At 39.6% G+C, this 26,306-nt stretch overlaps 1 protein-coding gene across 4 annotated transcripts in view; it reads right to left on the reverse strand.

Annotated features, from left to right (window-relative positions):
* Nucleotides 1–26,306, reverse strand: part of CRTC1 (CREB regulated transcription coactivator 1) — a 92,795-nt gene that overhangs the window by 34,542 nt on the left and 31,947 nt on the right. For all 4 annotated transcript variants that reach the window (XM_087951667.1, XM_087951660.1, XM_087951655.1 and 1 more), the window contains exons 2-4: nucleotides 3,517–3,633; nucleotides 2,714–2,851; nucleotides 2,102–2,163 (exon numbers count right to left, since the gene is read on the reverse strand). In XM_087951667.1, coding sequence (XP_087807793.1) covers nucleotides 2,102–2,163; nucleotides 2,714–2,851; nucleotides 3,517–3,633 — 317 coding nt within the window. The remainder of the gene's footprint in view (nucleotides 1–2,101; nucleotides 2,164–2,713; nucleotides 2,852–3,516; nucleotides 3,634–26,306) is intronic.

Raw genomic sequence — 26,306 nt, forward strand, 5'->3', positions numbered from 1 at the left:
TGGAAGATGAATCCTGGACTGCAGAATTTGCGTGGAGTACTGGACTGAATTAGATGTCCTCCGTGATTATTCAACTTATGGTCAACATGTGGCCACTAGTATTTAAACAGAGAGCAAAGCCCATTCCCTTCTAGCACTGAAGATGTTACCTAGTTAAGTAATGAAACATCTGCAAGAAAACAACAAACTCAGTGAGCACCAAGGACCCCACTGTGGTCAATCTATCCTACCTCTGGAATGCTTTGGAATGTTTTCCTCATATTATATATCAGGGAAACCAAATGTTCAGAGAGAGATTAATTTCCTAGGCTTTTAAAATTATTTCATTCTGCCGCTGTGGTTTTTAATTTGTTTTGTTAATGTTGTTTTGACTATGTGAAATATTTATACTAATTGTTACCTGCCTTAGAAGTAGTGAGGAGAAAGATACCAATTTTCATGAATATGCAGATAAATTTAGAATACTAGATTGAACCATTTCAGATACACTTTAGGTGTCATTAGGAAGGACTGCCCACATTTCAAACCCAGATTTAATTCTGGTGATTAGTTAACTGTGGTAGTAAACCATTACTAATCCTAACCTGGGTTCTTATTTAATGCCATGCCTCATTTAAGCTCTTGGTAAATTTAATCAAATAAGATATGGTCCAGGATTCGCAGTCTACTAGCTTTTAAATTTTTTACTGGACACCTGCATAACTGGATAGAAGCATTCCTGTCAAACAGACAACAAATGGTCAAAATTGGGAGCGTCCTATCAAATTCTGTACCTGTCAACAGTGGTGTCCCCCAAGGCAGTGTTCTAGGACCAACTCTTTTCATACTCTACATAAATGACCTCTGTGATCATATCAAGAGCAACTGCGTTCTCTTCGCTGATGATGTAAAGTTATTCAACACCACAGACAATACTGCTAGACCTTGACTATGTATCAGAATGGTCAAACAAATGGCAACTTCAAATCTCAACAAATAAATGCTCAGTCCTACATATTGGCAAAAAAAAATCAGAAAATAAAATACAGGCTCAATAGTCAAGACCTTGTTGATGATCCAAACTCTGTCAAGGATCTTGGAGTACTCATCTCTAATAACCTAAGTGCTAGAGCCCACTGTAACTACACAGCCAAAAAGGCATTTAAGAGTTGTTAACCTAATCTTACATAGCTTCTTCTCTGGTAATATCACACTACTAACTAGAGCATACAAAACATTTGCTAGACCAATACTCGAATACAGCTCATCAGTCTGGAACCCACATTACATATCTGATATTAACACAGTTGAGAAAGTCCAGAAATATTTCACAAGAAGAGTTCACCACTCCTCTACTCGTTACAGAATACCTTATGCCACCAGACTCGAAATTCTAGACCTGGAAAATTCTAGACCTGGAAAATCTAGAACTACGCCGCCTTTGGTCCGATCTAAGTATAGTATATAAAATCATACATTGCAATGTCCTACCTGTCAATGAATACTTCAGCTTCAACCATAACAATACAAGAGCAAACAATAGATACAAATTCAAGGTCAATTGCACCAAACTTGATTGCAGGAAATACGACTTCAGCAACAGAGTGGTCAATGTCTGGAATACTCTACCTGACTCTGTGGTTTTTTTCCCCAAACCCCCAAAACTTTAACCTTAGACTGTCTACTATTGACCTCACCCCTTTCCTAAGAGGTCTGTAGCATAAGCGCACCAACGTGCCTACCGTACTGTTTCTTTTATTTTTTTATTTTTCTTATATGTATCCATGTATTCATAACTATGTTTTTACTTATACCTATTATCTTGTAAGCAATTGACAAAAATAAATAAATAAAATAAATAAATAGTTAAACACACAGACATATACTTGAACAGTTAAGCTAATGATTATAATTGTTTTGTCAAATATTTTTATCCGAATTACATGTCTGCCCCTCTCAATGAGTGAATCTGGTTGGCTGCATAAATTGGATAGGTAAATAAATATTTCTTGGATGATATGATATATAATATATTCTTTACTGGGTGAAAAATATGCTTTTAGAGATTGCTGTGTGAACTGAAAAGTTAGATTTTTGTATTTCAAAATTATCGTATACATACCTTCTCCAGCTTGTATCTGAAGGAGGAGACAGATAGACAGTACCATATGGACAGCTGTCCACGTAAATCAGTCAGTCAAGGGAGAAATGGTTTTTAGATGTGTCTTTCCCTCAAGAATTCTTTTAAAAAAACACCACACCTTTTGCCCTATTAGTTCTCTTCTTTTGGAAACAAATAATGACTTGTTGTTAGTGTGATGCCATTATTTTTCCAGGACTGCTGTGTTCTCTTAGTGATCCCAACCAGTCAGGATCACATAAAACAATGATATATAACCAAACAGAAATAGTCAGGTGACAACACTGCAGATTCAGCTAGAGCAAAGCCACTTGACTCTATTTATATGCCCATTAAAAGCGTAAAAGGCTGATTAAAGAACAAGTGCCTTGAAATTCAGGCTTATTTAGCCAAGGAATTGTTTTGAAATAACAGAAGTCTGTACTTCATCCTCCCCAGCTTAATTTAATCACTCTATTTTAAAGAGGAGCGGGAAAAGCGTTTTGTCATCACCATTTTTCAACCCTCGCTCATCTAATAAAAATCATCTACAGATCTAAGAACGTTCCTGCTTACCCCGTCCTACTCATGCCATTTTATCAAATCAAAGGATATCTGTCTGCCATGTTTATCCACAGAGAGAGGGCGCCGATGTGGCGATCCAAGGCGATTCCTATCACGATATACCCTGTCTACCAGCCCATGGTGTCGAGTTGTCCTACTGGTGTCCAACCCAGATGGCTGAAAGGGAGTCTAAAGAAAAGACAGAGAAAGAGCTTAAAACACAACCTACTGCATGTCCCACCACAGGATCAGGCTGCTGGAGGGAGATAACTCACGTGACAGTCTCACCTCTGGGGAAATTGGCATTGTAAAAAGAGCATGAAACCTCTATTTTCTCAAAATATTTAATATTTAGACGCACATACAGGTAGTCCGTGATTTACAACAGTTCATTTACTGGCTGTTTGAAGTTGCAAGGACACCAAAAAAAATGACTTACGACCGTTTTTCATACTTATGACCATTGTAGCATCCCCATGGTCATGTGATCAAAAATCAGGCGCTTGGCACCCGATTCATGCATATGATAGTTGCAGTGTCCCAGGGTCATGTGATCACTTTTTTGCGACTTTCTGACAAGCAAAATCAATGGAAAGCCAGATTCACTTAAGGGTGTTACTAGGTTAACCCTTGTAGTGATTCGCTTAACATCTGTGGCAAGAAAGGTGGTAAAATGGGACAAAGCTCACTTAACAACGGTCTCATTTAGCAACAGAAATTTTGGGCTCGTTGTGGTCGTAAATCGAGGACTACCTTGTAATTTATAGGGACACATTTAACTTTTGGTACAGGTCACAGACACTGGTTTCTAATGTTCCCGTCATTCTTCTGAGCAGAGCTGGTATAAAATTCACCTGGAAGGATATGTCCATTGCACTGCTGCCAATCTGATTGACGTTTGGCAAGGATCCTCCATAGTACTGGCCACGGGTCTGCCCCAACTGCAAATACTGGGTTTTCTGTAGCTGTAACTAGAAAACACAAAATGGAGAGATTAAGTGAGAGAAAAGGAGTGTTCTCATGCTAGTTAGGAAGGGATAACCGAAAGCTTCCTGTTAAATTTTCAGTAGATGGAGACTGAGTGCTGAGCATAATGAATGTGCAAGATTGAGCAAGGTTCAGGTTCAATCCCAGGCTGTCAGAGATACAGCTATCAAGACTGGCAAGCTAAGGTACTAACAAACAGACTTGGAATAAAGCTGCTTATTATTTTTTATTGCTATTTGCCATTTTTACCCTGGTTGTTTCTTGTAAGCTGCCGAAACTCACTGTCAGGATTCCGGCACTTAACCCCATTTAAATCATAAGTCTCGAGCCAAACTTCCAAAACTTCAAAAGGATTTACTGGGAGTTAAAAGGTCCGGCATTGCCTGGGTGTAGCCGACTCTGAGACACATTATTCACTGTCACCCTTTACCCTGGTTTTCCCCCCACCCCCTGGGTATATCATAATTCATATTCTCCAATGGGAAACATCCATAGCCAAGAGTCATCAATCATGCTCTCCAGTTAGAATTTTGCAAGGCAGAAACTTCGGTCACCTAGTTACTATCTTTGAAAACATTTATGGGATGCAGTTTTGGTTTGCAAGCTGCTGCGCTGCTCCCCCCTCCCTTTCTGTTGGCAATTCTAAAAAGACCATAGAAATATTTTATGAGTTGATACACTGTTCAAGTTGGCAGTCCTGTAAATTCTTTAAAACAAACAAGCAAACCAAAAAGATGTTTAGAGTTGGAAAGTGGAGAAATGGGTGAAAAAAACTCAATCACTGGTTCAAAGCTGAAACACACACAACCAGACATAGACACACACACACACCACCTTGAGCTGCTTTTTTGCAATAACTTAAACATATACTGCAGCACATATGCTTTGCATTACGGATATGCCAGAAATATAAAATGCATTTTGTGTTAAACCCAGAATAAACCCACGTGCCTTGGAAGTCCTGCTGACTGGGACTGTGGAGGGATCACAAAATTATTTAGGGAGGCGGGTGAAGGCAGTGAGTGAGTCTCAAAAGCAGGGGCGGGCAACTATGGCAACTGTGGACTTCAACTGCCAGAGATTCCTGACCGAGTGTGGTTGGTTCAAGAATTTTGAGAGTTGAAGTCCACAGATCGTAAAGTTGCCATAGCTGTCCACCCCGCTCAAAAGGCATATTGTCAAGAAAATATCGTCACCCTACAGATCCTAGGAGAATTGTATTCACACCTCTAGAACCTCATGGGAGAATAACACATCTCTTTTTAGGTTTCCTTTTCCTTTTAATCCTAGAAAACACGCACACAGTACATCATATCTCAGAAGGCTTTTTTGGGGGGGGGGACTCCCCTTCTTAACAGCACCCAGCTGGTAATAAACAAAAACTGTCTCTTGATGCAGCTTCCTTGCAGTAGACACAGCTATGGTTGCCAAGCTTCTCCTGCCTTATACACAAAAACTCTTATCTCACTCTTGCTATACAACTCTTCCCACCCAAACAATGGGGTGTTTTGTTTTTTTAAAGTATTCAGGATTATGGTATTGAGAACCATCTTTCAAAAATTTAGATTTTCTCAAAATTCAACGTGAACGTAAAGATCCCAAAGATCTACTGCAGTGCTCTCAAAAGCCAAAATAAATCTGTTTTTAATGAGCCTTTAAGAACAGTAAGAGTAGGAGGAAGATGGAAAAACAATGTTCCTTTGATTTCAAATAATTCCACCACTTTCTTTTCTTCCTTTTATCTTCTCTCTCTCTTTCTCTCTTATGATGCCTGGATTATTTTTTAAGCCATCAACAATCTATCATACCAAAATGGATTTCGGGCTAATTGCTATCCCCATTATCTCGAAACATTACAGATTTTCACTCACTTTTTTCATTGTAATAGCATACAGGTAATGCTCAACTTGCAGCAGTTCATTTAGTGAGTGTTTGAAGTTACATCATCACTGAAAAAAAGTGACTTATGCCTGTTTTTCACATTTACGACCACTGTAGCTTCCCCATGGTCATGTGTTCAAAATTCAGACCCTTGGCAACTGATTCATATTTATGACGGCTGCAATGTGCTCCGGTCATGAGATCATCTTTTACAACCTTTTGACAAACAAGACTGGAAAGCCAGATTTACTTACAAATCATGTTACTAACTTTACAACTGCAGTGATTCACTTAACAATTGTGGCAAGAAAGGTCATAAAATGAGGCAAAATTCACTTAACAAATGCCTCACTTAACAACAGAAATTTTGGGCTCAATTATGGCTGTAAGTTGAGGACTACCTGTATTTGTCAGCACCCAGATAACTCTCAAGAGTTCAGTACAAGGGTCTTCAAACTAGACAACTTTAAGACTTGTGGATTTCAACTCCCAGAATTCCTCCTCCAGTCATGTTAGCTCAGGAATTCTGGGAGTTGAAGCCCACAAGTCTTAAACTTGCCAAGGTTGAGGACCCTTGGTTTAGTATAAGGCATAAAGGATCCCCTTCCTCAAACCTTTTAACAACTATTTTATTATAACAAGTCTTGGTTATACAACTGACATTACTTTCTTTCACACACACAGTCCCATCCGAGAACCAAGTACCTGAAAAATTTCACCGATAGACAGAACCTAGCCTGTGCCCTTATTTTAATAACATTACATTGCATAGGGTCAATAAAATAAAATATTTCAATCTATGTGCCTCAACTTTTCATTTCCTAATTTAGTATAAGTGATGCAGCAAAATCACCTGCATTTTAAAGCAGTCATTTTAATTACCACTTTAAGGTACATGAAAATACATAAAACCACCTTTTTAAAAAAGTAGAACACCTGCTTGAAAGACAGCATTTTTCTTCCCATGAACCATCAGACCTTCCATGGTGAACAAGGCGCAGGTGGTGGCTTAGAGGAGAATATAATCCACCCCTTATTCTGCATCTTCCCGAGCAGAAAACAAAATCTTGCAGTTCTGGAGGAAAAAAACCCTAATGGTACCTCCATCTCTTTGGTCTTATACACAAATTTGAGAATATAGAGTCAAGAGAAGGACTTTTAACAATCCATTTAACTCCCTGAGAATGGAGCTCATTATGCTTCTATTATGGCTGCCTAATTAAAGCTTCAATTGGTTTTAGTTGAGATATTTTCTCCTATTGATGTATGAAAAGAGAATTTCAAGGCCAGAGGCTGGCTTGGAGCTATCCATGGTTCTGGTTTTAGCTTTTGGCTCACTCTAGCCTGTTGTGATGCAAATATGTAACTTGACCCATCCTTGACTGCAGAGATTTGGGTGTTTTATTAGGTCTCTCCCTACCAAAATCTAACCTTGCCTGATGTTACTTCTATGAGCCTCAAATAACTGCAGTCTTGGTTTTTTTTTTTTAAAAAAAAATAAAATTCACTCAAGAATGGGATTAGCTGAATCTTTACTCTGATCCAGCAAAGTAAATGAAGACTAACGGAAGCTTGCTTGATTGTTTATTTATTAGCAATCTCTGTAATCCACCCAAATCTCAAAAGATTCTGGGGTACAACAGCAAATAAACAAAAACAAAACAAAGAGTGATAACAAATATCACCAGCTGTAGATTCTATCAATCAGACCACCTAAGAACTGAAAGAGTTATTTATTTACTCAATTTATAAGCCACCTCAATCACCATAGCAACTTTTAGATAATGGGAAATCATAAATAAATTTAAAACAAAATAGTGAGAAAACAGTCACAATAGAAGTATTAAGAACCTGCATCAATGAAACAACACAATGATCACACAGCCTACCAAAAGACTCTTAACAGCCTTCCTGCACTAGAATAAGTCCATAATATCATCACCTGAGGATCAAGGGTTGAGATACACAACTGAATATTGCCTGCACACTGATGCTACCTGGAGCCACACAGCCGGAGGGGCTCAGATAATGGCCCCATCCAGCTTTTGATTAGGAGCGGGGAAATGTACTGAGTCCTGAAAGCCCAACAATGCAAAGAGAGTATCTCTGGTATAGGTGGCCAACCCAGATTGGACCCCTGCAACATGATCCTAGGACATGTATATTTGCCTTCATTTGTGTAGTAAAATAACTACATGTTACCAATAAAGGAGAATAGTTGTAGGTCAGGGCTGAAGTGGGGCGTTTTTGGTACTCTCTGAGCTTGGTTGTTTTCACATCCTTGTGTGACATCCTTGTGTGAGCTTAGAGAGTACCAAGTACCCCTAACTACCTGTTGTTCTTATTGGCACAATGTAGTCCCTACTATGGACTTGTATATAAGTTTTTGCCAACAAGTCTGTTCTGCAGTCTTGCTGAAAGGACACAGATTTAATCTGTTTAATGTAACACAGTAGAAGTCATTTATACTTCTGGAGGGAGTTTTACAAAGTGGCAGAAACTATTATCCTGATCACATCCCACATACTAGAAAGGAAAGAGATCCTTAAATAAGTCCTAGATCAGCTGACTGGGCAGGAAGAGTCAGTTTTGCTTAAGTATAACCTGATGTATCCTAGTGCTTCCTTGCAGATTTTTAAGCATAACATTAAACACTCTAAATTAATTGTAAAGCAGTGCCTTACTCCTCAATGGATGAGCCCCTCCCCCAATCATAATAGGCTTCCCAAAGATGTGTGAAAATTTGATCCATGTACCTGGTTGCTGTCACTGATAAAAATCAGCAGCTACTATGCTGTGTTTGGGACTGCTGTTTTCTAAAAAAATAAAATAATAAACCCTAATTCTTAGATTGTAGAGAAAGGGTCATCTCTCTTGTGACCTAAAAGTCTACGGAGATTCTCAGTTGTCCAGGCCGTGGTTGTCCCAAAGGTGCTTCCCCAAAAGGCAGCTGGACTTTCTTTGTTTTTCCTTGAAGATGTTTTGTTTCTCATCCAAGAAGCTTCTTCTGAAGAACTGAAGTGAAACATCTTCAAGGAAAAACAAAGAAAGTCCAGCTGCCTTTTGAAAAAAGCACCTCTGTGACCTAATGGAGACCTTTTAAGTTATACCTTATTTCATTTGCAAATGGCTAAGTTCAAACGTGATCTCAGATTTAGGTTACCATTACAGCAAATAAGGAAAAATCTTGTGGATAACAAAGGAACTATAAACAGTGGAAAGATAAGCTCACACATAAAATTTTCAGATTATAGTAGTGTTTAAGAGCCTCAACGGTATTCCCCCTGAGATCAGTACAGCCCCAATCCTGCTGGGCTTTAGAAAGACTATTAAATCCTGACTTTTCAAGAGGTGCTCGAGTTAGATATGTGATTAATTTTGTCCCTCCTTATCATTTGGAGTTTTATTTTAATGGCTTCTTAGCAGATAAGTGTAAATTGACTTTTGTTATGCATATTATTAACTTTCTTTATGGCATAGGGAATATAAGCTGTTCAGTTTATAATTCTTGAATAAGACATAAGAAGCGCTTCAAGAAGTTTTCCAAACGATGGAAGACAGCAAGCAGAGAGGCTGAAGAGAAAGGGGAATGGGACATAATAACCCAAGTCTCTGAAGGATAGTTCTTATACTCTGGAGATTCAGAAACGATTCCATGGCCTCTATGTTGATCACGTTTCTAGAGTCCTGGATGAAAAGCAGCTGTCAAAAACCTCTGGGACCGAGGAAGCCATTTAACAAGATTCCTGCTTTAGTTCTAATGAGGAGAAAATAATGGAGTCATAGTGATGACTGGAATCTCCCTAATGAAAGAATGGAAATGAAACACTAATCTGTAGCTGGACAGTCTGTCAACTACAGACAAAATCCATTATCTGAAAGTAAAAAAATCTCATCACTCTGAAGCCCACTGACAAATATTCTTTTCTACTACTACTCTTCTATCCCTGTTAGAACAAAATATACCATCAGACACAACCCTGAAGACAATGCAAGGGAGAAGGAGGTACGGACAGTATATTTTTCACTCTTATCTCTTGAGGAATTTGGCCCAGGAACAGAGTGAAAAATATTTGTTTGTTTGTCTATCATTTATTTATCTATTTATTTATCTATCTGGAAGTTTATAGAATAGAATAGAATAGAATAGAATAGAATAGAATAGAATAGAATAGAATTCTTTATTGGCCAAGTGTGATTGGACACACAAGGAATTTGCCTTTAGTGCATATGCTCTCAGTGTACATAAAAAGAAAAAAAATACATTCATCAAGTATCATAAGACAGAACATTAGTGATAGTCATAGGTTACTAAATAAGCAATCAAATCATACTAGGAAACAAATAAAACAATATAAATTGTAGAGATATAAGCAAAAAGGATATAGTCATAACTGGGAGGAGGTTGGTAATAGGAAGGATGATAAGAATAATAGTAATACATTCTTAGTAAATAATTTGACAGTTCTGTGGGATTTAGTTGTTTAGCAGAGTGATGGCATTCAGGAAAAACACTGTCTGTGTGTCTACGGTAGTTGTTCTGGTTTGCAATGCTCTAGTGTCATTTAGAGGGTAGGAGTTGAAACAGTTTATGTCCAGGATGTGAGGGGTCTGTAGATATTTTCACAACCCTCTTTTTGACTCGTGCAGTATACAGGTCCTCGATGGAAGGCAGGTTGGTAGCAATTGTTTTTTCTGCAGTTCTAATTGTCTGTTGAAGTCTGTGTCTGTCTTGTTGGGTTGCAGAGCAAAACCAGACAGTTACAGAGATGCAGATGATAGACTCAATAATTCCTCTGTAGAACTGAATCTGCAGCTCCTTGGGCAGTTTGACCTTTCTGAATTGGTGCAGAAAGAACATTCTTTGATGACGTTTTTTATGTTAGGTGTCCATTTTAAGTCTTGAAATATAATAGAACCTAGAAACTTGAAGGTCTCTACTGTTGATACTGTATTGTCTAGTACCGTGATGGAGAACCTATGGCAAGCGTGCCACAAGTGGAACACAGAGCCATTTGTGTTGGCACGCATCCGCAGGCAAACTTACCTCACTGCGCATGCGCACGCCTCACAGCTGATTTTTTTCTGATTGGTTTGAGGCCTTTTTCAACCTCCCAGAGGCTTGGGAAAAGCCTCTGCAAGGCTTCTCAGGCCGAATTATAGGCCCATTTCATCACTTCCTGTAAACGGGCCTATAATTTGGCCTGAGAAGCTTTGCAGAAGCTTTTTTTGAAGCCTTTGGGAGGCCGAAAAAGGCCTCAAACCAACTGAAAAATCAGCTGTGAGGCGCAGTGCAGGTAAGGGGGTGGAGGTGGGGATTGCACATGCATGCGCAGGGGGCGTGGGGAGGGGGGGATGCACATTGCATTCTGGGTGCTGGCACGTGAGTACGGGCGTGCTGGCGCGCTCATGATTTTTGGCACAGGAGCCCAAAAAGGTTAGCCATCACTGGTCTAGTATTATAAGAGGGGGTAGTATAGGAGGCTTTCCCCTAAAATCTACCACCATTTCTATGGTTTTGAGTGTGTTTAGTTCAAGATTTTTCTGGTTGCACCACAAGGCTAGTTGTTCAACCTCCCGCCTGTTTGCAGATGCATCATCTCAAATGAGATCAATCACTGTTGTATCATCTGCAAACTTCAATACTTTAACAGAGGAATCTTTTGAGATGTAGTCACTGGTATATAGAGAGAAGAGAAGTTTTCTAAAAAAAATTTAAGAAGAGATTGGACAACCATTTGTCTAAAATGGTATAGGATTTCCTGCCTAAGCAAGGGGTTGGACTAGAAAACCTCCAAAGTTCCTTCCAATTCTGTTATTTTATTTTATTTTATTTCTATTCTATTCTATTCTATTCTATTCTATTCTATTCTATTCTATTCTATTCTATTCTATTCTATTCTATTCTATTCTTCTGTTCTATTCTGTTTGCAGAAAAACAGGTTGAGTTAGAAGTTTAAATGCAAGAAGACAAAATATGTAATAAAGTTTACGAGTGGAATACAAGATCTGAAGGATATGAAAAGAATAATTCTCCCATACACGAAGAATAACTCAGAAACCACCAAATAACTAGGCGTATTTATTTACTTAATAGATTTGTATCATTGTCCAATTCCAAAAAGATACGACCTCAGGCTGTGTACAGGAATAAAAGCAGAATTACAATACACAATAGAGAGGCAATGCAAAAGCCACAAGATACACTGTTAGTAAGGCACACCAACATATATTACACAATGAGCTTATCTAACCTCTTATCTAGCCTGTTAGTCAGGCTAACAAGGTCAAGGTCAGCCAAATCTCAGTCCACAATAATAGCAGCCCACAAACTGTGAAAATCCCTCTAAAGCATCTTAAGCAAAGAAACTCAAAGATCCAACTTTGTTTTTCAAGGCCATGCTTATTCCATGACTTGGAACTTAAAATGTTGTAAAGAAAGATGCCATTTTTGTATTCCAGGAATAGCAAAAAGAATAATCCTTCAGAGGTGAAAAGATATAACACACTGGTTTTTAAAAACATGTTATCTAACAATTTTTGACAAAATTATATGTCTTGTCAATCAGAAAATTTTACAATATTTTTCTCTCTGAAGAAAAAATACTGGAAAGCTTGGTGAATACTGAGAGTTTAGTTTCCTTTTTTGAAGATGTATAAAATCAATTGAACTTAGAATATATCTATAATTATAGTATTTTTGTCTTTTTATCATGTTTTTATTTGTTGCACTCTGCTGTTGTTTTTTTTCCTTTTTGAGTGGTGAGTGGTTCCTTTTTGTTTTATGTATATTGTTAAAAAAAATGACTCTCTCACATAATGAAATAAAATTGTGGGAGGAAAAAAAGTGCCATTCCCCTCCCCCAAGGATCCATCACGAAGACAGAATAATCATTATTTATAACTTATGCAAGATGTGGGAAAGTCACTACTATATTTAAACAGAATACATATCTATGAATATCAATATTATGACGAAAATTCTTTGATTTCACAAACACAGATAAATTCAACCAAGAAATGGTAATCATTTTTGATTAACCCAAATCAAAAAATGCAAGAGAATTCCTAGAAGCCTAATGTTTTAGTAGATTAGCCAATAATATCATGAGCATAAACCTGGTCTATAAATTATTACAAAAGCAAACAAAGACCAAGGAAGAAGCAAGCAAGAGGATTTCTTCCTTATCGCACACACAGCAATAGATAAGCAAGAACAAATACAACAGGCAGGAACCATCCAGGATGAAACAATGCAACCAATCGAGCTGGGTGGGCCAATCGGAAATAGGTGCAAAAACTAAAACAATCCACATCCAAACAGGTAAGACATTCTGTCACACATAAAAAGCCAGCTATCACTACTTTCTTGTGCCAAAGTATTGGCAATGTTCCCTACTCTGGCAATTATCTTTTTGCAGGAATGTCTATGGAGATTCTCAATCATCCAGGTCATGGTTATCCCAAAGGTGCTTTTTCAAGAGGCAACTGGGTTTTCTTTGTTTTTCCTTGAAGTTGTTTTGCTTCTCATTCAAGAAGCTTCTTCAGTTCTGACTGAATGGTGGAGAATGAAGGGATTACCCATTTTGACAAGGGGTTCTGAATAGCAAACAACATTAAGAGAAAAAACCAAACAATTACACCAAGAACTACAGAAATTAAAAATACACAACACCTGAGGAAATGTGATAACCAGTGACTTGCTTACACAGCAAGATATTAATCTCTTCACATGCTCAGGGACTCAGGCCCAAGCACATCCACCGCTAGGCCAATTTGAGGAAGGACACTGTCAAATTGAAGTGTCGAGAGGAAAGCAATCAAACTGACAAGGGCTCTGAAGAAGGGGAAAAAGAGAAACCTTATGGGAATGGTTGCTGACAGCGGGTATATTTAATCCGAAGAAGAAAAGATTGTGGGCAGACATGTCCAAAGGCTACTGCAGAATGTAGAATTTAGCAGAAATGGAAGAAAATACTACAATGTATTTGCCACACAATTACTAAAGTTAAAAAAAAGTCCCAGTCAACACAGTTCATCAACTGCGATGGTGTAATGTTTAACATGCAACTTCACTGAAAAACGATCATAAGTCATCTTTTTCCGAAATGTTGTGGGATGATATTATGATCCAATTTGCATGCAGAAAAACTCAGCTTATCTTCTTAGCATCTGCAATTAACAGGCTCTTAAGTATAATAGGAAAGATCTCACATCCCCACTCTTCAGAGAACCAAACATTGAAACTACTACCATGTTTCCCTGAAGATAAGACCCAGTCTTATACATTTTTGCTTGCCAAAAGAAACACCGGGTCTAATTTTGGGGGGAAGTCTGGCGCAACGATCCAAAGTTGTACAAATGGGTCAAAACTCACTTAACAAATGTTTCACTTAGCAACATAAATTTTGGGGTCAATTGTGATTGTAAGTTGAAGATTGCCTGTATAGTATTTTACCGGAGAAATCTCCATTGGTTTTTAAATGATCATTCTCATTCAGTCATCTTACTCATGGTGCAGATATTAACATGCAAGCCATATCAGTCAGTCTTCTTGAACTCAAACGATGTTGCTTCTGAATAGACTTCTTCTTTTGCTTCTGAATAGACTTCATCTAGGATGGACAGGGATGTAATTTGGAGTGGGAGAAAAAAGAATTGGGAAATAGAGAAAATAATTTCCCAATTCTTTTTTCTCCCACTCCAAATGACATCCCTCCCTTTTAAGAGTTCTATTTCTGTTAATTACTCTGAGAACACTGACTTGCCAGTAACTTATCAACAGAATTTGAGCACATCAATCCTAGAATCAACAAAACGTAATGGTAAAACCTGGAAGCACCATTTTAGAGTAAAAAAGAGATAGCCATATTCTTCTCTGAACTTGGACAAAATTTAGATGGACTTGACTTTACACTCATTCCTGTTTTTCTTCCTGCAATAAACATCTATCCTAGAGGGGGTCTTTAGTGATTCTTGTTATGACCAGCAGATGATTGCCAGGTAGCCAAAATGCTTTATCCCATCAGTTGAGTGGGAAATGTACTTCATTCAAATACAGGTAGTCCTCAACTTACAACTATTCATTTAATGAGTGAAACGGCACTAAAAAAAGTGACTTATTCCAGTCCTCACACTTAATGACCATCACAGCATCCTCACAGTCACATGATCAAAATTTGGTTGCTTGGCAACCAGCGTATGTGACAGTTGCGGTATCCCGTGGTGATGTGACTGCCATTCGGAGCAGTGGCAACCTTTTGGACACCAGGGACCGGTTCCGTGGAAAAAAGTTTTTCCGTGGCCCAAAGGGGGCGTGGTTTCAAATGCTGCCTGCATCCCATGGATGGGGCTTCGTTTGTTTGTGCAGCCTGGTTTCTGGCATGCCACAGATCAGTGCTGGTCCATGGACCAGGGGTTGAGGACCCCTGATTTAGAGAATACAGAATAAGAGCTGGAAGGGACTTTGAAGGTCTTCTAATCCAACCTCCTGCTCAAGCAAGAGACCCTAAACTATTTGTGACCATCCCAGTTGGCTTCAGAAAAGTATAAAGTCAATGGGAAAAGCCAGATTCACTTAATTACAACGATTCATTTAAGAATGGTTCACTTTTATTAAGGGGGGAAAGGTTGTAAAATCAGGCACGACTCACTTACCAACTACCTTGCTTATGCAGCAGAAATCCTGGTCGCCATTAGGGTTGTTAAGTCAAGGATTACCTGTACTGTAGCTTCAGATGTCATATTTTACATAGAAGTCCTTTGATTATGCAACACAGTACTTTAAAAAAAAAAGTTATAAAAGCAGCTGCATACAAGCTACTTCACCAAGAATTGCATATGAAATATCTCCTCCTACCCGTTTCAAGCAAAGATTGAGAAATGTTCAAACTGCTTTTATATTATTAATGCATAAAAATAAGAGCGATGCAGACTGCTGAAAGCCAGCAGCAGCAGATTCAGATCCAAGTATTTTGTCAATCAGCTGACAGGCCACCCTGCCAGCTTGAATCCCGAACCTAATGAGGTAATTGTGGTGCGCTCCCCATCCCAAAACAAACAGAAGGCTCTGTCCTTTTCATTGACTCACCACACTGCATGTCTGATCTGCTAAGGATAAGGCGTCGAAGAGGACCTCGTGGGCGGACAAGAAAAATTGCCTTGTATCAGACCAAGGTCCACCCACTCAAACATTCTGCTTTCTAAAGCAGAGCAGATGCCTCTGGAAAGCTTGCAAGTAGAGCCATAAAGGCTACCCCGTTTGCTGGGGCTGGACATCTGGTGCTCCTTGATTTGGAGAAAAAAGCCTGGTTTACGGTAATGTTTTTCTTTAACTAGAGTTACGCAATCCCCCCCCCAATTGCTTTATTCTGGAAAAGGAAAATGGGCAGATTGAGCCTCTGACAGCTTAACATGTTTGGAACAACAGGGGAGGGGGAATCCAAACTCCCAATTGAAGAGGTGAGGTGGGGCAAACTGGAAATTGCATTGCCTGCACACACACATATGTGCCCCCCACACACACACACACACCAGTTTCTAAGAAATATCTTTATTAGATGTCTCAAAGTTGCTTTTTCAAAAGGCAAAAGGAAAAAAGGGGTTTTTTCCTTGAGGAAAAAGACGACGTTTCCCTTCTCATCCAAGAAGCTTTCCTCGGTTCTGACAGGATGGTGGGGGTGATGGAAGAATAGTTGCTACATTCCAGATAGAGAGGACCATTGGTTTGAAAGAGGGGTAAAATGGGCCATTTATGTTAACATTTAGCAGCCCTCTCTCAACAGAGGGGGAGGGATAAGACACCCCCATCTCCTGTCTACAATACAGTCCTTTCAGCAGTTCCAAGAAGATGCCATTCCCATTTGCACTCTCATATAGCTGATGTCAACTGTCCAGCTGGCGAATCCAGAAAAAAAGGAACTCCTGGGGCATTATTTTACCAAGAACTTTACTGAATAAACCACATTGGTATAGAAGAAGCAGAACCAGCTCTGGGTTTCCCACGTAAAAGCAAGCATATTTAATTCCCCCTTTTCCCTACAGGCCACCCACAGTCCAAAACGTCCACCAATCACTCCTGTTCATTTTGTTATGGGAAACAGCCAGCCGAACCGGGACATCTGCTCGGTGTGTCCTTGAGATGCCAGCAGTGTCCCACTGTGCCAACAGATGCTTGAACACCATTCTCCCTCTCTTGCACTCCATCCATCCCTCTCCCTGTTATTGTCAAGCTATGAATGAATGAAAAATATAGGTGAAAGTGCGAATCAGTCTTGATAGGTGACCCTAAAGGCACAGATAAACCCCCAAGTGGCCTCAAGAGCTCTCAGGGAGAGTTCTAACGATCAGATGACTGCAAATATGATCCTTCCAACACCCTCCCCCTCCAATCCTGTCAGAACTAATCCTTCCATAGCCCCCATCATCCTGCCAGAACCGATAAAGCTTCTTGGATGAGAAGCGAAACGTCTTCTTTTTCTTCTTCATTTGCAGTCCATAGTCATGTGATTCATTGTCTAACTTCTGTGACAGTTTCCCAGCCAGTCTCACAATACCTTGCTCCCTCCCCCATCCCTTAGCAGCCATTTATAAGAGAAAGGGAAGGGAAAGGGAAAGGGAAGATTTCCAAAGCTCCCTGCCAGATTCCCACAAGGAAGTTGACACAAAGTCAGAAATTGTTCCTACTTTCACTGCTTTTTTTGCCCATTGTTGGTCCTTCTGTTTCTCTGTTTAGTTTAGGAAATACAGCTTGTTTTTTTTTTTTAACAAAGTATCTGATCATCTCCTATTTCTACTGGTCACTATTTTCCCTTGCATAACATTTTAGATAATTTCTACCTGGCAGAACATGTTATAGTGTACTTTGTAAAACAGTGATCCCCAACCTTTTTGACGCCGTGGCCCGGTACCGGCATCAGCTGGGCGCCGCGGCCCGGTACCGGCATCAGCTGGGCACCGCCATCTTTTTTTGATGAAAACATGCTTCCGGTGAGCTTTCTACCCGGAAAAGCTCACCGGAAGCACTGGCGCTGCCATCTTTTTTTGATGAAAACGTGCTTCCAGTGAGCTTTCTACCCGGAAAAGCTCACCGGAAGCACTTTTTCATGAAAAAAAAGATGGCGGCGCCCAGCAAGCCGCGGCCCGGTAGGAGTTGTTCTGCGGACCGGTACCGGTCCGCGGACCGGTGATTGGGGACCCCTGTTGTAAAACACAAGTCTGGAACTTAAGCTACACTTTTTGTTGAATTTCCAGCATCTCTGGAACTAGCAGTTGGTACTGTTATTAGTTGTAGTGTGGAAAACAGCAAGTTAGCCATCTGGCCTTAAAATATTATTCAGTGATAATTTATGACATACAGTAATAAAACTTATATTTTATTCACTTACAAGTGTTTAAGTAGGACCTGCTTGTTTGTTAGTTTTTGAATAGCAAATTATGATTCAAGACTTATTTTAAAAAACTAGGTATAGAAATAACTCCCAGATATATAGTTCTATTTTCTATATGTCTCATTGGCTAAATTTTATATAGAAAGTAACACTTGAGTGTTCAAGCCATTCCATCTATATAAGGCTGTAATTTTCATAATTCCTTGTAAGTATTATTATCCCCTATTACAAGTGGGATAACTATTGTTTGTGATATGTGTAAAGCCACCAAGGAAATACTTAGCAGAAGATATACTCAAGCTGAAGACTTCATAATTCATAGCTCAAATTGCAACCATTATGCTGTTATCCACAGTCAACTTACCTACCCTTTTAACTAAATTATCTATTCAGCATACAAAATTACTCAAAATGAAAATCCAACACAAAAAAAGCAGACATGCCCACTGCTGGGCAAGATTAAAATAGCTTTTCTGCTCCCATTTTTATTTTTAGCAGCAGAATAAATATGCACTTATGTAACTGAACATAGTTCTGATATGAGCCAATAAGGGATGTTTATATTCTTTAGAGCAATGTTTCTCAACTTTGGCAGATGTAAGAAGTGTGGACTTCAACTCCCAGAATGCTCCAGCCAGCATGCTGTTTTAGAGCATAGTAGCTCTGCAGCCTGCGTAAACAGTGTTTGGGTGACAGAATACACAGGCTATTGTTCCATCACTGGGTGGCAGGCAGCACATAAAAATAAAGACGCTACTGACACTGAATTCTTATAGCAATAGCCATAGCACTTAGATTTATATACTGCTTCACAGTGCTTTATAGCCCTCTCTAAGTGGTTTACAGTATCAGCATATTGCTCCCAACAATATAGGGCAATTTTACTGAAAGAAGGATGGAAGGCTGAGTCAACATTGAGCTGATTAGAATCAAATTGCTGGCAGTTGGCAGAACTAGCTTGCAATACTGCATTCTAACCACTGCGCCACCCTGGCTCTTATTCCATGTAGAACAGGAAAACGGCTTTAAATATGACAATTGCCAAGCTGTCAAACCGATACATACATACATACATACATACATACATACATACATACATACATACATAAGAGCTTGGTGGCACAGTGGTTAGAGTGCAGTACTGCAAGCTACTTCTGCTCCAGCCAGCTGCCTGCAATTTGGCAGATCGAATCTCACCAGGCTCAAGGTTGACTCAGCCTTCCATCCTCCCGAGGTAGATAAAATGAGGTCCCAGATTGTTGGGGGCAATAGGCTGACTCTGTAAACCGCTTAGAGGGCTGTAAAAGCACTATAAACGGTATATAAGTCTAAGTGCTATTGCTATACATATCCCTCCTTCCCTCTCGCGTTCTCACACACACTCACACACAATCCAATGAAATTCTGCCATCTGCCAGCAGTTTGATTCTGACCAGCTCAAGGCTGATTCAGCCTTCCATCTTCCGAGGTCAGTAAAACAAAGACCTAGCTTGTTGGGGGCAATATATGCTGACTCTGTAAAACTGGGGAGTGCTGTAAAGATCTTTGAAGCAGTATATAAGTCTAAGTGCTTTTGCAGACCAGTCCCATGAGGGATGCCAAGAACTTAACTCGAGAGTGTGTATACATTCACTTCATGAATTGTGCAGCACTTTTACTCTGAATGGTAACAGTTTTCTAAATCCTCAAGGGGAGAGGCAATCTTAACCAAGGATGCCAGAAACTAACTTCTGCATGCAAAGCCAGGTGTTCTGTCAATCTATTAAGTGCTTTCTATGTAGTCAGCCTTTCGTACAATTGAGGCCAGGCAGGGTTTCTCTGCTTAAACTGGCTGCAAACAGGCTGCAGTAAAAGAAAGTAAGTGAGCTGTCTGAGTATCTCTTCAGACAAAACAGGAACTTGGTCAGTAGGGCCTAACCTTCCTTTTTGAAACCTGTCTGCAGTTTACATGGTACATTTATAATAAATGAATCCAACAGAAAATCTGGAAGCAATTTAAAACCTGTACAGGTAGTCCTTGATTTATGACCACAACTGGGACCAGAATTTCCATTGCTAAGCAAGGTGGTTAAGTGAGCCACGTCCAATTGTAGAACCGTTTTCGCCAGGGTTGTTAAGCATATCACTGAGGTTGTTAAGTGAATCACCTAGTTGTTAAACAAATCCAGCTTCCCCCATTGACTTTGCTTGTCAGAAGCTGGCTGGGAAGTTCACAAATAGTGTCCACATGGATGCTGCACCTATCGTAAGTACATGCCAATTGCCAAGCATCCATTTTTAATCCTATGACTGGAATGATGCTGTGTTGGTTGTAAGTGAGAGGACCTGTTATAAGTTACTTTTTTTCAGTGCCATTGTAACTTTGAACAGTCACTAAAGGAATGGCTTTAAGTCGAGGACTGCCTGTAGTCACTATCAGAACTTTAAGCTATGACTTTCCAGTTTGCTTTGACTACTGGAAACAGATTGGCCTTCCTGAACTGGATGGCCTTGCTACTCCAGGACTGCTGCTAAATTTGCAATAAGTAAACAAACAAACTGGCTTGACTACCGACAGTCCTCGAGTTATAACCACAACTGAAACCAGAATTTCTGTTGCTAAGCAAAGCGGTTGTTAAGTGAATCATTAAGCCCAATTTTGCTGTTAGGTGAATCATTGCAGTTGTTAACCATGTGGTTGTTAAGCAAATCCAATTTCCCTTACTGACTTTCCTTGTTGGAAGCTTGCTGGGAAGGTTGCAAATGGTGCTCTCTTGACCCCAGGATGCTGAAACCAATGTAAATAAATACATGCTGGTTACCAAGCACCCGAATGTTGATTACGTGACTGTAAGGAGGCTGCAATGGTTGCTTAGTGTGCAAGACCGATTGTAGGTCCCTTCTTTAATGCCATTGAAATTTGAACGGTTGCTAAACGAATGGCTGTATGTTGAGGACTATACCCGTATTATACATTTGAAAAGGTTGAATGTGGGTCTGATAAATGGGGAAGACAGTGCCAGATGTACATTTCTAATGCCACCCTCCCTCCTACCACTGTATAATTTCTAGATCTGAATTCCAAGAAAGAAACCAATATCTGGCTATTTTTATCTTCCTCTCTGAAGTTCATTTACAATGTAGAAAAGGGTAGCAATCCTTGGCCTCTAATAACTCTGGTACGGTGACCTCTTGACCTAAACAAGCTGTCATCTTTTGAGCAGTGTTAAGAGAACATATTAAGGAATGCCATTTCACCAGAATTAACAGCAGCACTGGCGTCCGGAGCAGTGACTCTTCTAGTTACTAGCAAAATATATTGCCTCTTCCTAGCCATCATGGCGAGAAAGTTAGCTCTTTAAAATAGACCTTTTCCCCACAATCCCATTTCAAAAAATGGTTGCACAGTAATAAACATAGCAGAAATGAAGTATTTTGTTCACATTTGGCTTATACATCATTTATAAGAATTTACTGGCAAAGGGAGGTGGGCCGTATGTGAGGAATGCAAAATCACACGTTTGCACCAAGAAATTATATCGAGGAAGAAGCAGCCAGAGTGGGCAGCTACTTTCTACTCCTGAAGTGAATTAGCAATCAGGGTAATGTGGAATCCAGCAAACTTTGACTCGGCCAGCAAACGTACATGAGGTTTTGCAACCTATACCATAATTGCACATTACTTAAATTTCTTTTCATACAGTTTGTACGTATACAAATATACATACCCTTTGTTCTTCACCCAACGTGACACACAAATTGTAGCTATACAGAACTTCCTCCTGGCAAAGATTTACCTTACCTTTCGTTTCCCTCTCTTACAAAACAGAAATATGAAGATGGAGTCCAAGGTGCAAAAAAAACAAAAAGTCAAGGAAAAACCTAAGCAAGCTACCTAAAGCAGGGAGGATGAAAATGTGGGTGAAAACCCTCAGTGGCAAGATGCCTTTTTGTTGTGATATCTTGTATGTTAATATTCTATACAGTGTTTTTCAACCTTGACAACTTTAAGATCTGTGGACTTCAACTCCTAGAATACCCCAGCCGGCTGGTTGAGAAACACTAGTACAGGTAGTCCTCGACTTACAAGTTCATTTAGTGACCGTCCAAAGTTACAAGGACACTGAAAAAAGTGACTTGCAACTATTTTTCACACTTATGACCATTGCAGCATCCCCACAATCACGTAATCAAAATTCAGATGCTTGGTAACTGACTCATATTTATGACGTCTGCAGTGTCCTAGGGTTGTGTCATCCCCTTTTGCGACTTTCTGACAAGCAAAGTCAATGGGGAAGCCAGATTCACTTAACAACCTTGTGGCTAACTTAACAACTGCAATGATTCACTTAACAATGGTGGCAACAAAGCTCGTAAATAGGGACAAAACTCACTTAATAAATGTCTCACTTAACAACAGAAATGTTGGGGTCAATTGTGGTCGTAAGTCAAGGAGTATATCTATATAGGTCTCTCATACTCTTTATCCAAGGACAGATGTCTCTTTATTTCACGGATATAATCACCTCTTTGAATTTGGAAAGCTGGGAATATAAAGGTTTGTTATTATTTCAACTTCCTATCCAGCTATCTGTATTAGGAACACATTATTGAGCTAGTTACCAGCTTTTGCAATCTCTTCTTTCAAGAAGCAATTCCCTAAATCTTTCTTGCTTTCCAGCAAACAGAAACGGATGTCGCGACGCCAGCTCCTCCTTCTGAATTCTGAGTTCATTTATCATAGTTTGGTTATTCTGTGTTTATAAGATTGAAAAGAAGCTGCCGTTTGAAATGAAAGCTTTAATAACAGAATCACAAGGCTAGCTAAGGTAGATTAATGAACTGCCTTAAGGAGCAATGGCTTAGATTATTTCCTGACAGAATAATGATGACTTATTTTCACATTCACCTCCATGGAACTGAAGTGATCTTATAATCATATTGGGTTTGTTTTTTTTAAAAAAGGGATTCTGCTAGTTTGCAGGTATATCACCTATTATTATTTACATCTATCACAAAGGTGAAAAGATAAAGAAAAACGTGGCACAGAGCTAAGCTAGTAAGGCAATTGTAGAATTCTGAAGAGTCAGGATAAAAAATTAAAATGCAAAGGGCGTATGAAATGCCTATGGAACTCAGGTAAATGATAGGGAGAGGGGAATTATTGTCACTGATGCCAAAAGCTCTGTAATTTAGAAACACAAAGCATAAACAATCATCTGCACACATTCAGAGATCTGCTCTTCTGTGCCATGCCATTCAACCTAAATGGATTATCCTAATTAAGAAAATAGGATAAAAATGTCATCTGGAAGCCCTAGGAAATTACCATAATGAATGCTATACAATAAAAGGTCTGCCTGGAAACAGCCCAAAGGAGTTTGTTGACATTATTCCATTTACTTCATGTTGGATAATCTCTTGAGGTGCAAGGCTGGAGATGATTTATACGTTCCCTCCCCCATTTCCAACAAGAAAGAAAAGCTGGCTTTCGGGAACTGTAAACCTGTTAGCTAATGTCAACACTGGGAAAAATACAGAAAAGCAGAGTTAGAAAGGTCCTTGGAGGGTTTCCTGCTTCTTGCTCAAGCAGGAGACCCTATACCACACCAGATAAATGGCTGTCCAATCTCTTCTTAAAAACCTCCAGTGATACAGCACCCACAATCTATGATGCCAATTTCACTGATTCCCACTGTTAGGACATTTTTCCTTAGTTCAAGGTTGCATCCCTCCTTAGTAAGTTTCCATCCATTACTTCTTTTCTTGACCTCAGGTGCCTCAGAAAGTAGGTTGATCCCTCTTCTCTGTAGAGCCCTTCAAATATTGGAAGACTGCTATTATATCATCCCTGAATCCATCTCTTTGTTAGACTAGATATACCCACTTTCAGCAACCGTTTTTATAAATTTTAGTGGCCTCTAGTCCAGTAATCATCTTTGTTGCTCTTCTCTGCATCCTTTCTAGAATTTCAACATCTTTTGTACTGTGGTGACTAAAAATATACACAGTGTTCCAAATAAGGTCTTATTTAAATGAACTTTAAAATAGGTCCTTATGGATCATTTCCATCCGTCTCGAACAAGGCTCACCATATCCATGACTTAAAGATGAGAGGGCTGGCTTGGCATACATTACTTGACACCCAGTTGGGCAAAGAGGGAGTGACCATCTGGACATCCTAGTATTGTGCCAGCTACAATTCCTGGAGCAGAATAGGACAACTTGCCTCAGACAACTCACCAAGGCCAACTTGCCATGGCTAATTCGCAAGGGACAACTCAACATGCTTAACTTGCTGTGGGACAATTCAACAATTTAATTTTTTAAAATAATTTAAAAATTATTTTAATTTTTGTCATTCCCATTTTATTTCGTCCCTCCCCTGGTATCCTTTTTTTAACGATTCTATTTGACTGTTTGTTCTATATTAGTGTAACTCTTGTCTCGTGGCAAGTTGGCCGTGGCAAATTGTCCCGCAGCAAGTTGGCCGTGGCAAGTTAGTTGCAGTGAGTTGGCTACGGCTATTTGTCATAGACCCTTCCAGAAGATGGGCAAGGGAGTAATTATGGTTGTCTAGGAGACTTTGGAGGCTGTCAGGGCACTACCACGCCGATAGGTGAGCATGAAACCCTACATGTAGAATTGATCATCAGCAATCATTTAGGACTGCTGCTTGGCACTTGGTGGATAAAGTTGCTTGGATTCACAGAGCTCCACTTCAAGCCATGCAGGTCCTACAGAGTGGATTGAGACACAGTTGTGCTCAAATACACCTAGGAGGATTTGACCCTGTTAATCCTAAGGAAGTAGGTTGCTATGATCCTTCTTGACAATTTTTGCTCTTCCTGGAAAGTGAGAATCCAGAGTTAGTGATGCCAGGGTGGGTGCTTAGGTACAGTTTTCCTTACTAAGAGTGAGAGCCACAATCAGGCAGCAAATGTTTCACACGGTTTTCCAGGTAGAACAGGGCAAATTAGATCACTAACACCAGCAATATATAAATAGGAAACTTTTCACACCAGCAAATCATCTATTTGGTACTACCTGCAGAGCTCTCTCCTCATTCCAATTTTTAAGTTTTGCGCTCCAAAATTTTGGATGGTGGGCACAATATCCCTTTTGCACAGCTGGAACTATGGGCAGCAACCTGTGAGATGTATTTCAGTAGGGTAAAGTCTTGAGTATAGGATGGAAAGACCATTTTGAGCAACAGTTCACGGGAAAAGATTCCGGGTATTTTGGTGGATTGTAATATGAAGCAATACAAGTAGATCCTGACTTACAATAGTTCATTTAACGACTGTTCAAAGTTACAACGGCGCTGAAAAAAGTAAGTTAGGACCATTTTTCACACTTGCAACAGCTGCAGCATCCCCATGGTCACGTGATCAAAATTCAGATGCTTGGCAACTGGTTCATATTTACAATGGTTACAATGTCCCAGAGTCATGTAATCAACTTTTACCACCTTCTGATAAGCAAAATCAATGGGAAAGATTCTTAAGATTCACTTAAGAATCATGTTATTAATTTAATAATTGCAGTGATTCACTCAACAACTGTGGCAAAAAGGTCGTAAAATGGGGCAAAACTCACTTAACAGCTGTCTCACTTAGCAACAGAAAGTTTGGGCTCAATTGTGGTCATAAATCAAGGACTACATGTATTTGATTCAACCACACAAAAAAGTTTATTGAGAGTATTATCAAGAGACATCCAGGGGCAAGAAAACCAAAGGAAGAGTTGTTCCTTTCTATTCCGTGATGGCCAGACCCTGCGTGGAATACTGCATTGAATTCTGGACACCACATTTTAGGTAGGTAAATCAAAATGACAAGTGACCCTGAAGGAAAAACATTATCACAACAGTTGGTATTGAATATGTTTAGCCTGGAGAAGAGAAGATTGAGGGGAAGCATGGTAACTGACTCATGGTAACTGTCTTCATGAGTCAGATGGGCTGTCATGCAAAAGTGAGATCAATATTGTTCAGAAGGATTTTAGAAGCAGAACAAGAAACACATAGGTTTAAATTACAAGGAAATACATTGGCTGGACATTAGGCAAAGTTTGATAGTGTTAAAGAGTTGTCCAACAATTGAATAGAGTGCTTCAGAACGTGGGGGACTCTCTTTCACTGGAAAGATTCAAAGAGAGGCTGGAGGGTCATTTTCAGGGATATTGTAATTGTGGATGATTACATGGGGCAAGAGTGAGTGGAGTGGTGGCCTCGAGGTGAAGATGCTTGCCTCCTACCCAGAAGGTTGAGTGTTCAATCCTACATAGCTGCAGATGTGTCTCTAGAGGGTCCAAAGAGAAAATACCTGCTGCGAACTCCACGTAGGTGTCAGGAAGGGCATCCGGCCAGTAAATGCTCAGCTCCATTCAGTCGCCCCAACTCCACC

The sequence above is a fragment of the Notechis scutatus genome, chromosome 1 (assembly GCF_049901735.1).
Source record: "Notechis scutatus isolate UNSWTSFEM ecotype Mainland chromosome 1, rNotScu1.2, whole genome shotgun sequence".
Classification (NCBI taxonomy): domain Eukaryota; kingdom Metazoa; phylum Chordata; class Lepidosauria; order Squamata; family Elapidae; genus Notechis; species Notechis scutatus.